The sequence below is a fragment of the Cornus florida genome, unplaced genomic scaffold, assembly GCF_030987335.1.
Source record: "Cornus florida cultivar Cherokee Brave unplaced genomic scaffold, ASM3098733v1 CherokeeBrave_3.0.0_Hap2_Chr10, whole genome shotgun sequence".
NCBI lineage: Eukaryota > Viridiplantae > Streptophyta > Magnoliopsida > Cornales > Cornaceae > Cornus > Cornus florida.
In genome coordinates this window covers 110,568,060-110,580,882 of record NW_026775580.1, presented here as the reverse complement: position 1 = coordinate 110,580,882, position 12,823 = coordinate 110,568,060, and the positions used below count along the sequence as shown (strand labels likewise).

At 36.6% G+C, this 12,823-nt stretch overlaps 1 protein-coding gene across 1 annotated transcript; it reads right to left on the bottom strand.

The window, feature by feature from the left end:
• Positions 1 to 2,285: 2,285 nt before the first annotated feature.
• LOC132277075 (phospholipid:diacylglycerol acyltransferase 1-like) lies at positions 2,286 to 12,333 on the bottom strand. Its single transcript, XM_059778798.1, has 7 exons — positions 11,595 to 12,333; positions 9,988 to 10,210; positions 8,846 to 9,129; positions 7,029 to 7,353; positions 3,738 to 3,997; positions 2,946 to 3,451; positions 2,286 to 2,627 (listed from the first exon to the last, which is right to left on the bottom strand). Exons 1-6 carry the CDS (start codon positions 12,026 to 12,028, stop codon positions 2,968 to 2,970), a joined length of 2,010 nt encoding a protein of 669 aa, XP_059634781.1. The 5' UTR covers positions 12,029 to 12,333; the 3' UTR covers positions 2,286 to 2,627; positions 2,946 to 2,967.
• Between the last annotated feature and the right edge of the window lie 490 nt (positions 12,334 to 12,823).

The window sequence follows — 12,823 nt, the reverse complement described above, 5'->3', positions numbered from 1 at the left end:
TGCCTTTCAAGAATTTCACTAAAAATGATAAGTAACACTTGAAATGGGATAAAATTTTAAGTGTTATTATTAAATCCTAAACACTAAAAATTCAAAAAAAAATATTAATTTTTTAATTACCACTTACAACAACTAACTCTCTTTATCCCAACATGTTTCTCGGTCACCAAAATAACACTTAGTTCATATGATATAATCTCTCATTTATCAAAGAAGTGGTGAAGAATTTAAATTCCGTAGTGGGCATTTGCGAGTGTGTGCTAAAATTTATCGAATAAAAAAAAGAGTCAAGTGTAAAAAAATTCCTTTACCATCGATATAATGCAAATAAATGCCTCTCTAGTGTAACCTCCTCGATAGTATTGATTTGATACAAATAATTCCGAGACTTAAAATGACTATAATGCTCTCATATTAGAAGAATAAATTAATATATAAAAATGTAAAATGACGATTTTGTCCCATGCTTCCTCCCTTCGAATTTCTCTCTCTAAAACGACTCTGCGCTATGGCAACTTTGAGCTTTGTCTCTAACAAGGTGGTAATGGTTTTTTTGGGCAAGGATCAAGTGGGATGATGGGTACACCGTACACATACAAGGCCAGCCCTTTGGCACCCAAATATGGAAATGAACCAGCCAATTTTTTATTTTTATTTTTATTTTTTTTAATTTCTCTCTCCATTAACCCTCAAATCAAACCCCTCTACCAAAGGCCTTTTTCGGTGGGTTGAAATCAAGGCAGTGCTCACAAGTTTGGCACGCCGATTCGGATGCCATTGATTGCAAAAAACGGGTACAGTTTTGAATGGAATTTCTAGTGGTGTACATGTATATATTGAATGGGATTTACAGAGAGAGAGAGTGAATAGATGGCCGTGGTGGGTGGGTGGGTGGATTGCAGTGTATGTATAATAGTATAGAGAGAAAAATAAGACACGATATAGGGAGAGAGAAATCGCAAAATCACCAACAGCCACCTGCCTCCTGTATACACTGTCATTAACGGCATCCCGAGCTCCCCGTCCTTCACCTTCCCCAACAGCCACCAAAGGAGAATCGGATCTTCTGTTGTGTGTCCGATCTCTCTGTTTTAATGCTCCAACCCGCAGATTCCCTTCAAACAACGGTCGCCGCCGTGGATCAGCGGCGGCGGGGAAACTCAAACTCGTCGTCCTCCACCTCTTCGACTCCTGAACGGTACTTCAACTCCGGCAACATCCACAACAAACCTTCAAGCCCAGACAACTCCGGTGAGGGCCAACCCCATCGACAGCTTTCAACAGCCGCGTTCGGGGAACATAAACATCTGCCGCTTAGACTTGGTCATCATGGACATGATCGCCGTGATATTCACCGTCCGAATTGGCGACGGCTCACACTTGGCGACACATTACCTGTTCTGTTTGGATCTGCTCTCGCTCAGGCTCCAGCTGCTACGCCGACTGCTTCTTTGAGTAAGTCGCCGGTGGCGGCTCCCGCTCCCGTGCGTAGGAGAGGAAGGCTAGAATAGGAAGAGGAAAGGGCAAATTAGGATTTTAAAATTTATTTTTGACCCAAAAAAAAGGACAGAGTGTTGCACTTTTTTTATTATTAATTTTATTTTATGGATTAAAATGTGCATTTTAAAAAAGAATGTACTATTTGTTCACAAAATCGATATTAAATTTTTTAAAAAAATTTTGAAAAAGAAAAATAAAATTTTCAAGCAAGGTTAATCCTATTTAGAAAAAGAGGAAAGAAAATCCAGGTTAATCCTATTTAGAAAAGGAGAAAACAAAATGGCATGAATATGTCTCACAAAAACGCAAAATCACCGCATTACCAAGAAGAAAAAAGAAAATTAGAACCACTACAACGAAATTATTATTATTATATACATATTGACAAGGAATTATGCACTCATTTACGAGATACCACTAAGCGCTACAAGACTAATGGTATTTTATCCACAAATCATGAATGTATTTATTAATTTGAATAAGGGTAGGGAAAGCATATAATTAATGGTATTATAATTTTATCTTCTTCTTTTTTTTTTTCTCCTTTTTTTTTTTTCTTTTTGGTATCGTGCTTCATAGCTTACTCTATGAACTGAAAAAACTGCTGAAATTAACCACAGTGAAATGACTTGTTTTTATCGATAATTTGGAATTTATAAACATTTTTTTTTTTTTTTTTTTCAGGGGATAAAAAACATACGGAGTACTAAATTAGCCACTCAATCAGTATTCATCATTACATTGTCAAACCTTAGGCCAGACTCCAGAGATGGGTGGTAAAAATATTTCAGAGGAAGGAAAACATACATTAACCATTAAAAACTAATATTTACTTACATTTTTGAATAATAAATTGGGTGGGCATTAAAAAATTCCTGTAAAATTTTGAAATTTAGCACCCTAAAAGTAGCAGGAGCCTTGTACAATGTGGGTGCCAATTTTCATGCTACCATAACAATAGAAGTTAAAAGTACATGAAAATAACAACAACAGAGACCTTGATAGGTTTTGTCAGCTGCACATTCTTCATTATCAGGAGGTTCCATTGCAAGCACAAAAGCCAAACCACCACATCCAACAGCCCCAGGTCATTCATCAGCTGTGCCTTGAAGAATGAACTATGAAGGCTGCATGAACAATAATTTATTATATGAAATAAATTTAAGCTCTAAGACAAGGGTGGGAGAAGTTGAACTTACCCATGTAACATGAAAATTGTAGACTGATTAAAAGAAATGGTCGGACAAAGAATGAAAAGGTGTGATATGGATATGGATATGGATATGTGTATACACACATTTGATTGCTTACCACCAAATATTTTGGATATGTATACCACACACATTGTCCAGTTATTCAAGGACATCATCTCAATGGTAAGTATATTAGACCAACTTTATTACCCTAAAATGGTCCACTTATTCAAAGACATCGTGTCAACATACCTTGATACCTCACCGATGAAATCTACAGTTGTAAGTTGATCTTTTCAGACAAGTTGAAGATATCAGAGTAAACTCGATCACCCCCTAAATCTGCCCCCGTAGCTCCTGCAGCTACTCTTATAATATCTTCAATCAGGGCAAAATTCCCCATTATATCGACATGCAAGCCACTCTGGGTTCCCCGGCCCTCTAAAAGATTAGCTGGAGGTGCATGATTATACTCCCTTATGTGACAAGGAATGCCTGAAGGATTAAATCGTGTTTTTCCCCGCCAACCTTTTGCAGCCATGAAACCTGCACTTAGAACAGGAACTGTTTCATCTCCATCAACAGCAAAAACCCCACCTTTTAAACAACTCCACTCGCCTTCGCCGTCGGCTGAGGCATCAATCTGAAATGGAATGTAACACTCAGCAGCAGGACTCAACTTGTAAACATATGCCCTCTCAGTGGGGATTCCAACTCCATATAGAGAAAAAATCTCCATATCTGGAGCATTTGGTAATCTACAAAAGCATCACCGTAAATTTCAACTCCTTAGTAAAATAGAAATTTGCCAAAGATGTATGTTGAACACCCCTTCCACTTAAAAAAAAACAAAAAGAAGAAGGAAAAAGGAAAAAGCAAAAGACATTAGCATTACCAGCAAATCAAAATAATATTGGACTGTCTTACCGAAACAAATTAGTATTGGACTGAGTGGAGAGATGGAGAGACGGGAAGGGAAGAAGGAAAAGCAGAAATTACAAGATCCAGAAATCATTTCAAAGAAGAAAATGTAAATAGCCTCACTTTGTTTCTAAGGGGTTGGACCAATATCTGTAATGCTCATATTTTTTGTCATCCAAATTGTCAGCAATTCCATACGAAAAATGGGCACTGCCACGCTTCATCATCTTCGGGGCAACAAAATGAAGCAGATCTAAGATGGATCCAGCGGTGTAAACTTTGTAGTCTGCAACAGCCTTGATACCCTCGATGCCCATATCATGGTACTCGGTCCATACATCACGGCATGTTGTGTTTGCAAGGTTATTACCCTTAACAGCACCCTACAGATCAACCAACACCAAAATATAGAACAAACGGAACTCGAACCACACAATTGAAACTGTAAACTGTGACAAGATGTAGTCATCAAACATGCCATAACAGCGAGCATATTGAGAGACATATTTGAGTCAATGAAATATATGTCTTTACTAAAAATGAAACAGAGCCATATAAAACCTTAGCTTTGTCCAAAAGACAAGTCGCAGATACGGGGAACATTGGTTTATTTTCTTGTTGTAGATGCATGACTTCCACTAACACGTGGCATGCAGTGATATAATGACCTGGTAAAAGCCAGTGTCAGCAGGGCAGACACACATGCAACTTGACAGTGATTTTAGGTAAAAGAGAGTACAGAAGAAAATGGCCCTCGAATCTCTTAAATTCTGTCCTGCATTGTAATCTAACACTTGATCTCTTTCAGGGGAGTGAATTTTATACACTTGACCTTGAAGGACATTACTCGAGATCTCTAATAGGGTTGGAGTGCAATCCTTCCGGAGGCAACTATTCTGTGAGAACCACTTCCCCTCATATAAGTCTCACTGCTGATATAAATATGGTGTGGACCTCCTCTGCAGCAAGGACTTCTTTTCCTCAGATAAGCTTCACTCAAAGAGCTTAAAATGTGCTCCAACATACCTCCTCTTTTTTTTCTTTTTCTTTTTTTCACTTCATATTTGTATCAGTGTGTTTATGGATCTGTGATTCATGGGTTTTACTGGAAAAAGAGGTTGCACCATTGCTGACAGGCCATTGTCGTGCATGAGATCTGAAATCAGGTCCTCTACTCTATATTATATTATGTGATATACATTTAATTACAAACTATGGAGTGCAAATTACTGGTCAAATCCGCTGGTCACACCTTATAAAACTTAAATCTTCCGTGGCTGCTCCGCTTCTCTCTCATGTGGCAGATCTCATTGATTTTACAACAAACTCCTGGAGGCGGTGGAGAGTGCGGTTTCATTTGAATTCGATGCAAAGCTCAGTCGAAGGATCCCCTATCCTATCAACACCTCGTAGAACCCTTAACTTCATAGAGATCCATCCAGGATGCCATAATCCAAAGCTTATCATCCTCTATTAGCCATAATCCAACACTAAACCCTAATTTACATCTTAGCATCCTGCATGTTGTATCTTGATGATCGTTTCAACTATATTCATGATTCACAACGAATTAACTGATATGGACTGTTATACTTGAACACCATCTAATCCATCCTCCTGGAGACCCAGCAAAATCAACGACACCTCAAAGCCACAGGAAAAAAGGTTTAACTATTTCAAAAGGGATGAAGAATTGGGCAATTAACTGATCTAAGGTTAGAGGTAACATGCAGCACTAGTTTGGTTCTAACAGCATTTCCATAGCTTAATATAGAAATGGTTCAAAGTCTCATTGCATATCAGATATAATATAGCAATCATTTACTGCATGTATTCACTACAAACAGGCACTTATAAATTAAAAAAAATGAAAGAAAATATGTAATATTAGTAAGCTATCATCATCATCCTTGCCTTAATCCCATATCAATGGGGTCGGCCACATGAATTTTCTTTTTCCATTTAATTCTATTACAAGCCATCTCTCCTCTAATATTTAACTTCTTAAAATAATTTATAATGATTTCATCCCATCTAGGAAGTACGGACACGCCTAAAAGAGCAAAGAATCCGTGTTGGACACGTGTCGGACATCGACACGTGCCGGACACGCCTCGACACGTGTTGGACACGCCCAAAAATGCGTTCGAATATTTCATATTTTCTTGAATATCGGGACACATTTTGGACATGAGTCCAACACACCATGGAGACGTGTCTTGGGGATTTTTAAGAAAGTTTTAGAAACAATGTTGAGTTGAACTATAAATATTAGGAGTTGTTTAATAACTTTCAGCAATATGATGGTAATTACATAATAACTTAAAAGTTGTTGTTTTATAAAACAGTTTTATATTAAAAAAATTAGGTATTTATCCTTATATTTTAGTTCAAGGTTTGAACTCTTGCATAATCATTTTTGACTCTCTTGTTCTACCACCAACCAAGCTTCGCTACCGGTGGATGGTCTCTCTATCTCTCTTCTCTTTTCTTTCTTCTTCTTCATCCTCCTCTTTTCTTTCTTCTTCTCATTCTTCACAAATCCTAGATACTTCTTTTTTTCCTTTCACAACAAATTTCTTTTTGCGTTTCTTTTTCCTTTTTCCTCTATTCCCCATGAACTTTTTCTCTTCTATGGATTCTTACGTTTATTTTTAACTAAGGCCTAATTCTTATTCTAACAAAACCCTAATCCTCTTTGTGTCTTCTTCTTTCTTTTTTTTTCTTTTTTCTTTTTCTTTCTCTTTCTTAACCCTCTTTTTTTTTCATTATGAGGTTGTAAAAACTAATATTACTCTTAATTTCTTAAAGTACAACATCATATATATATAATATATATTTATTATTTGCCGTGACCCCCACTATGTCCATGTCCTAATTTTTCTGGATTTGCTGTGCGCCTGTATCTGTGCTTCTTAGCATCCCATGTTAACCTTCCTCTTCTCACCGGTGCATTTATGGGTCTTCAGTGTGTGTGTCCATACCACCTAAATCTACTCTCTCTAATCTTATCACTGATAGGTGCCACCCCTAATTTCTCCCTCACATTAGTAACTTATCATGGAAGCCAAAAAAAAAAAAATGAATATTCTATTTAGGCACAAACCTAATCACATAATGAAGGCATGACAGAAGGTTATCTAGAGAACAGATACCAATAACACATCATCCAAACAACTGTGGGGAGGAAAAGAAAAAAAAAAACTTGTAAACAACTTGTGGTAAAAACTAACAATGAACAATCAGTGGCATTGCAAAGTCTCATGCAGGCCTATAGGATCTGTTATTTCATTGAAGCTAACAGTTCTCATTCTACACAACTATAATTAAAAGTCCAAAACAAGTACGAGGCAGGTTAATTTCAATCAAATGGCTGTCAATGTTAACTAACCAATTTGGAACTTGAAACATTACCCTGAAATCCATTCTCTCAATTTTCGATGACTCTATCTCAGCAACATCCTTCCCAAATGATATTATTCTTCCATAATTCACACGTTTTGCATTACCTGAACTTCCTTTTTCATTTTGTCTCATTGTCTGAGTGTCATTGTTCTTCATCTTCTTCGCATTGCACTGATAGTCTTCTTCTGGTGACCAATCAAGGCCACCCCAGATGGTGTCCCCACCTTTTGGTATCATTGACATAGTTGAATCCCATGTACGAGTCATTCGCATTACGTGTTGTAAAGTTTGAAAACCAAATACATCCTTATCCAATACAGTTGGTGCAATAGTCCTGTGCATAAGGTATGGGATTTCAGTAAAAGCCAAAAATTGATTAGAAATACATGCTAGAATAAGAACAGGTATTTTGTATATTTATAATAAAACATAGCATATACATTTTTCTCAATTTGAGTTTGTGCATTTTTGTAAAAGAACCTTAATGGATAAAACAAACATCAAAGTAATAAATTAAAATAGTCGCAAGTTCCATAGAGATTACTTCTCAATACAATTTCTTTCAAATTCATAAAATTATATTGATAGATTCGAATACCTACTATGGTAGAATATCTGTGTCATACTTGCTCAGATTTTGCACTCGTTCCTTCTATTTCTCCAAGCAAAGCTCTTTGCACCCAAATGCCTATTGTGTCGGCTTGACCTTTCATAGATATGGATTATTTTGAAAAAATTTAATCACGTATTGGGTATAGGTGTCATGTCAAAGCATGTAATCAAATTCATTGTTGTAATGGAAATGGGATAATACCCATAAAAGTTCGATGGAATCGGAATCATAACGGAAATGAAATCATACCCTTCGTTTAATTTTCAGAATTCTTTACTTAAAAGCAACCCTCAGAATGGAGTCATCACAAAATTGGACTCATTTCCATAAGTCCGTAACTGATGCTAAAAAACACGAAGTGCCTCGTTTTCTTAACGTTGATTCTACACATGAGGCATCTCAATTGAAACAAAATGAGATTGTACTTCTATTTTTATTTTACTTCTATATACTTCTTTTTCTTTTTGTAAGTCCTCAAATAACACACAGAATTCATGAAAATTCATGGCAAGTTCAAGCAGACTTTCTTTTACTGCTTTTAGTCGCCAATTAATTTAAATCTTTTTAAAATCATCAAACTTGAGATTAATCAATAAATAGATAATTTCCCGAACAAAAACCAGATCTGACCGTTAAATTATTAATATATTATTATCGCTAGAATAGAGTATTATGAAGAAATTTTTACAAGCTAGTACTAGCAAGTAAAGTAGATACAAAAGAATAAATGAAGTAAGACTAATAGCTCTTTCCTTCTTTCTTTCAGATAAAACGCAACCACATTTTGAGTTCTAATTATTATTTCTTAATTTTTTCCCTATGCAGTAAGCAAATATACTTAGATAAGGGGATTTAACACATGCACAAGCAAGCAAAATAACTGCTTCCAGAGGAGTTTGCATACAAAAATTCTGCTATATGTCCTGTAATAGAATACACATCTTAAATATACACAGGCTTGGGGGTCAAGAGAGGTGGGTGGCGTGAGGGAGTTTGAATCAACACCATTGTCACACAAAATGGATTGAATTACATCACAGAAGGTAGAACCTAAATGCACAGTGTTTATAATAAGTAAAAGCATCATATTAATATTTGTCCTAACTACCATGCAAACCTTATTTCACATGGTAAAAGTTGACAGAGTGAAAACAAGCTAGCCATGACAATAGCAACTTAGTACCATCCACTTCATAACAGTGGTAACAAAAACCTGGCAAAAGCTATATCCTTGGCTTCGGCAGAGAATAATCCAGATACTGCTTTTGGGACGCCTAAAAATGGTCCACCAATATTCATTACTGCCTTTATATGTTTAGCGCACCAGCCTGATCCACCTCCACCACCCATTGGAGCAGGTGCCTCAACCCATTTCATAAAATGCAAGAAGTACAGAACACCCATTGAATGTGGAATCACGACCACTTTTCTCCCACCACTTGTAGCAACCATAAGTTCTATATTACTTTTTATCCTGCTTAGCGTCTGGTCGCGTACCTGATCAATTCAGTTTGAAAGGAACATTAATCTTATTTAAGAAAGTACTATATTAGAAAGAGACATGATCAAGTTACGTTTCATGTAAGAATTGCTGTTTCTACACCCCTCAGTTTTTTATGAGTAATCTTTTCATTCTTTTGGTAAAACTACTTTTGGATTAAAAATCCCTCCCAATCTGTATATAAGCCATATATCAAATCTAATTGGAGTTTTACAATACCCGCATCCAATTTACACTCCATTCAATTATAATATTTTTATTAAAAGAAATTTGAATTATTGGAATGGATAGCTACTCATAGATGACAAACTTGAGTACAAGACAGGCACAGTAGCCACTCATATTAGAAAGAGACATGATCAAGTTACGTTTCATGTAAGAATTGCTGTTTCTACACCCCCCAGTTTTTTATGAGTAATCTTTTCATTCTTTTGGTAAAACTACTTTTGGATTAAAAATCCCTCCCAATCTGTATATAAGCCATACATCAAATCTAATTCAAGTTTTACAATACCCGCATCCATTTTACACTCCATTCAATTATAATATTTTTATTAAAAGAAATTTGAATTATTGGAATGTATAGCTACTCATAGATGACAAACTTGAATACAAGACAGGCACAGTAGCCACTCAGAGATGACCAACTTGGCATGCATGAAAAGCATGACAGGGGTTTCTAATCCAACATTCGACTTGACAAAACCAAATTTTATCGAGGGGCATATGAATAGCAATTCTTACTTTGGGTGAAAGTTGATCCTGGTTCTACTTACATCTTAGAATGAAAAAGCAGATACTGCATATAAGCTCCATCAGCCCAGAAATAAGTTAAAGACTTTGGTTGAAAATACCTCCGTGTTCTGAAATGAAATCCTCCAATCATATGCAGCCATATACATATTTTTCTCCTCATATCCAATGCGAGCCAGATTTGCAATTAAAACTGCCCACACAAAATAACCTGCTGCAAAGTAATCAGCCGCCACAAGTCCAGATACAGGTCTGATCCTTACACCAGAGGGATCCAACCCAGTTTCATTATCCAGTGACATGTGCTCAACCCAGCAGAGTGGTCTGCAAAAAATAACACATAAAAACGAGTACAAGTCCATTTTAATAGTCAATTCCATTAATATTTTTGCAACGGAAAATTAATATTAGGAAATTCTGAGGATGTAAACAAGTTTGGCGGGTCCCAAGCGATGTGATAATAATTATTATTTACAATAACACTTGGTTAAGTTAACAAAATATTTAATAAGGACAGATAGCATCACCTGATCAACTTAGAATATGGCAAGGACTGAGTGAGGAGCATGGGCAGTGCAGTTCTACTTTCTAAGAACCTAAGGATTTTTAAAAAGCTAACATTTGGCTAATAAATTCCTCAGAGATGCAGACTCTATGCATGTCACTGAAAATACTGGCTTAAAGCACCATTGAAGCGCAGAAACGTAGTAGCCTTCAGCCATTATTTCACAGGTTCAGGTAATCCAATTGTATAATTGCACACCCATAGCAAGCAGATATAAAATGCTTGGAAGCACAAGCTTATAGCAGTCAACGACTGATTAAAACTACAAATCATGTAGAAGTACTTGAAATGATAGTAGATAACTAGGGATCATTTTATTGATCTTTAATTACAATGGGGATAGCAGCAGCCATTAAACCTTCCAAGTAGCATTTAATAGCATCTTGCCATTCAACATATGCTAGGGTTTAGCACGAATTTGCAAAATACCTAGCCTCAAATCGCAATAGATCCTCGTATCAGTAAGTGGGTTCAACTATTTTGCTAGGTGTACTTCATGTAGGTTGTAGGTAACAACAAAACATGTCTATCATCAAGTAGAAAAAATGAAACCTGAGTAGATATGTCTCACTCAATTAAGAATCTCTCTCTCTCAAATACCGACAACCTTTAAAATTCAGACCAACAATTGTTAGTGGTCCATAACATAAAGCAAAGCATTCCCATTTTAATGACATATGTTTTAACCACAAAGTCTACAACCGTTCTCACAAATCCAAACCGTTCCTTAAGATTTCAACTCCTATTGAGCCATTACCGACTCAAAGGGAGCTTCTATCAGAGTCATCATCTACTATACAACTTTCCCAAAACTATAAAACTCACTGCACTTTCTTTTATCTTTTACTATTAACTGGAGTGTATCCTAAAAACACAACTGAACTTCCATTGATATCCTACTGTTGCCAATAAAAAGTCATAATTTCCAAGACGGAAAAAAAATATAGAAGAGGAAAATTAGAGACATGGATTGCCTTTTACTGAGACCAAATTAGATAAAAACGAAACAGAATCAGTTTCCTACATACTTAGGACAATTATATTACACACAAAGCCAATTCAATAATCACTCCAACAAAACCATTCAACACAAAACTAATCTTTAAACCCAAAAAGTACATGTAAAGACATTAAAGCTGTTACCTTTTGTAGACTTCACCAAATGTACCACCCCAAAGCCTCTTTCGAAACAATCCCTCTGCACATTGATGACCTTCCCACAGCTCGAGCCCGCCGGTAACAATCCCGGGGACGAAAACCACCGGGTGGTTCGCCTTCAACCCTTCTTTCCGCAATTTCACTCCTGGAGAGTCCGGTAAAGGCCCTGTAATGGCCTCGGTAACATACTGAGGGAAGGAAGCTGGCATAGCATTGTATAGAAACAACAAGAACCACCAAATCGAACATATAAACCCAATGAACCAACAACAACTATCAACACACGACCACTTCTTCAAATCCCTCTTCTTACTCTCGTTTCCCTCTTTCTTACTCTTCTTTAGCTTGTCGTCCTCTTTATCAATCGAATTCGAAGCTTTCTCGGTTTCAGAGCCCTTTCTACGCCTCAACAACGGCATCTGTATATATAATAATAATAATAAATATATAAATATACGTGCTATATATGTGCTTGTGTATATATAGGTTGTGTAAATGAAGATCTTTAAATGCTCTGAAGATTGCTTCGGATGGTCATTTATAACGCCTGAACTTATACTAAACCCTAACCCTAATTGCAAACACTTTATATACAAGTCCTATATGTATGTATATATATACATACGGAGTATTATATTTGTGGCGACCGGAGGTGAGGTTGGCGGGAGTTGAATGGTGACTCGCGGCAGTGGAGGATCGGTGGTCATAGGAAGATTTGGAAGTGTGTGGATCTGATGTGGGTCCTAGTAGTGAATTGTTGAGCTGTTGAGTAAGAGATTGACACGTGGTGTGATTTGCATGAGTTGTCCAAGGGGCACTGTGATTCTTGGTACGCCGTTGGATTAGAGAAGACTGTGGTCAGAGGACTGCGGTGGTGACTATGTGATGGTGTGTGTTAGGTCCACATTTTAAGTTGTTAGATAAAGCATGGGGCATAGAATGGAAAACACGCAGCAATTAAAATGATCTTCTGTAACAAACTTGAGCTGTCATGAATATGTCAAATTCACATGCCATGCCCTTTGCAATTGACTGGAACAAACCTCACCTATCGACCCCATCATCTTCATTATTAATGTCCAAAAAGTGAGGAGATGGATACGACCTATCAGTGTAAGATTGATATGATATTACCAAGTGATTAACTCATTGCTTGCAACATTTTTGTTAGAGTTTATAGTAAGAAATTAAGGTGAACAATTTTGTTGAGTTTA

What these genes read in the sequence shown, in the direction of transcription:
- LOC132277075 (XM_059778798.1), bottom strand. Translation starts at nt 12,028, where the DNA reads ATGCCGTTGTTGAGGCGTAGAAAGGGCTCTGAAACCGAGAAAGCTTCG. An exon ending in TTTGGTGAAGTCTACAAAAG is followed by an intron (nt 10,211 to 11,594) that starts GTAACAGCTTTA and finishes TATTTTTTGCAG; the next exon opens with ACCACTCTGCTGGGTTGAGC. An exon ending in TTGAGAGAATGGATTTCAGG is followed by an intron (nt 3,998 to 7,028) that starts GTAATGTTTCAA and finishes GTTGATCTGTAG; the next exon opens with GGTGCTGTTAAGGGTAATAA.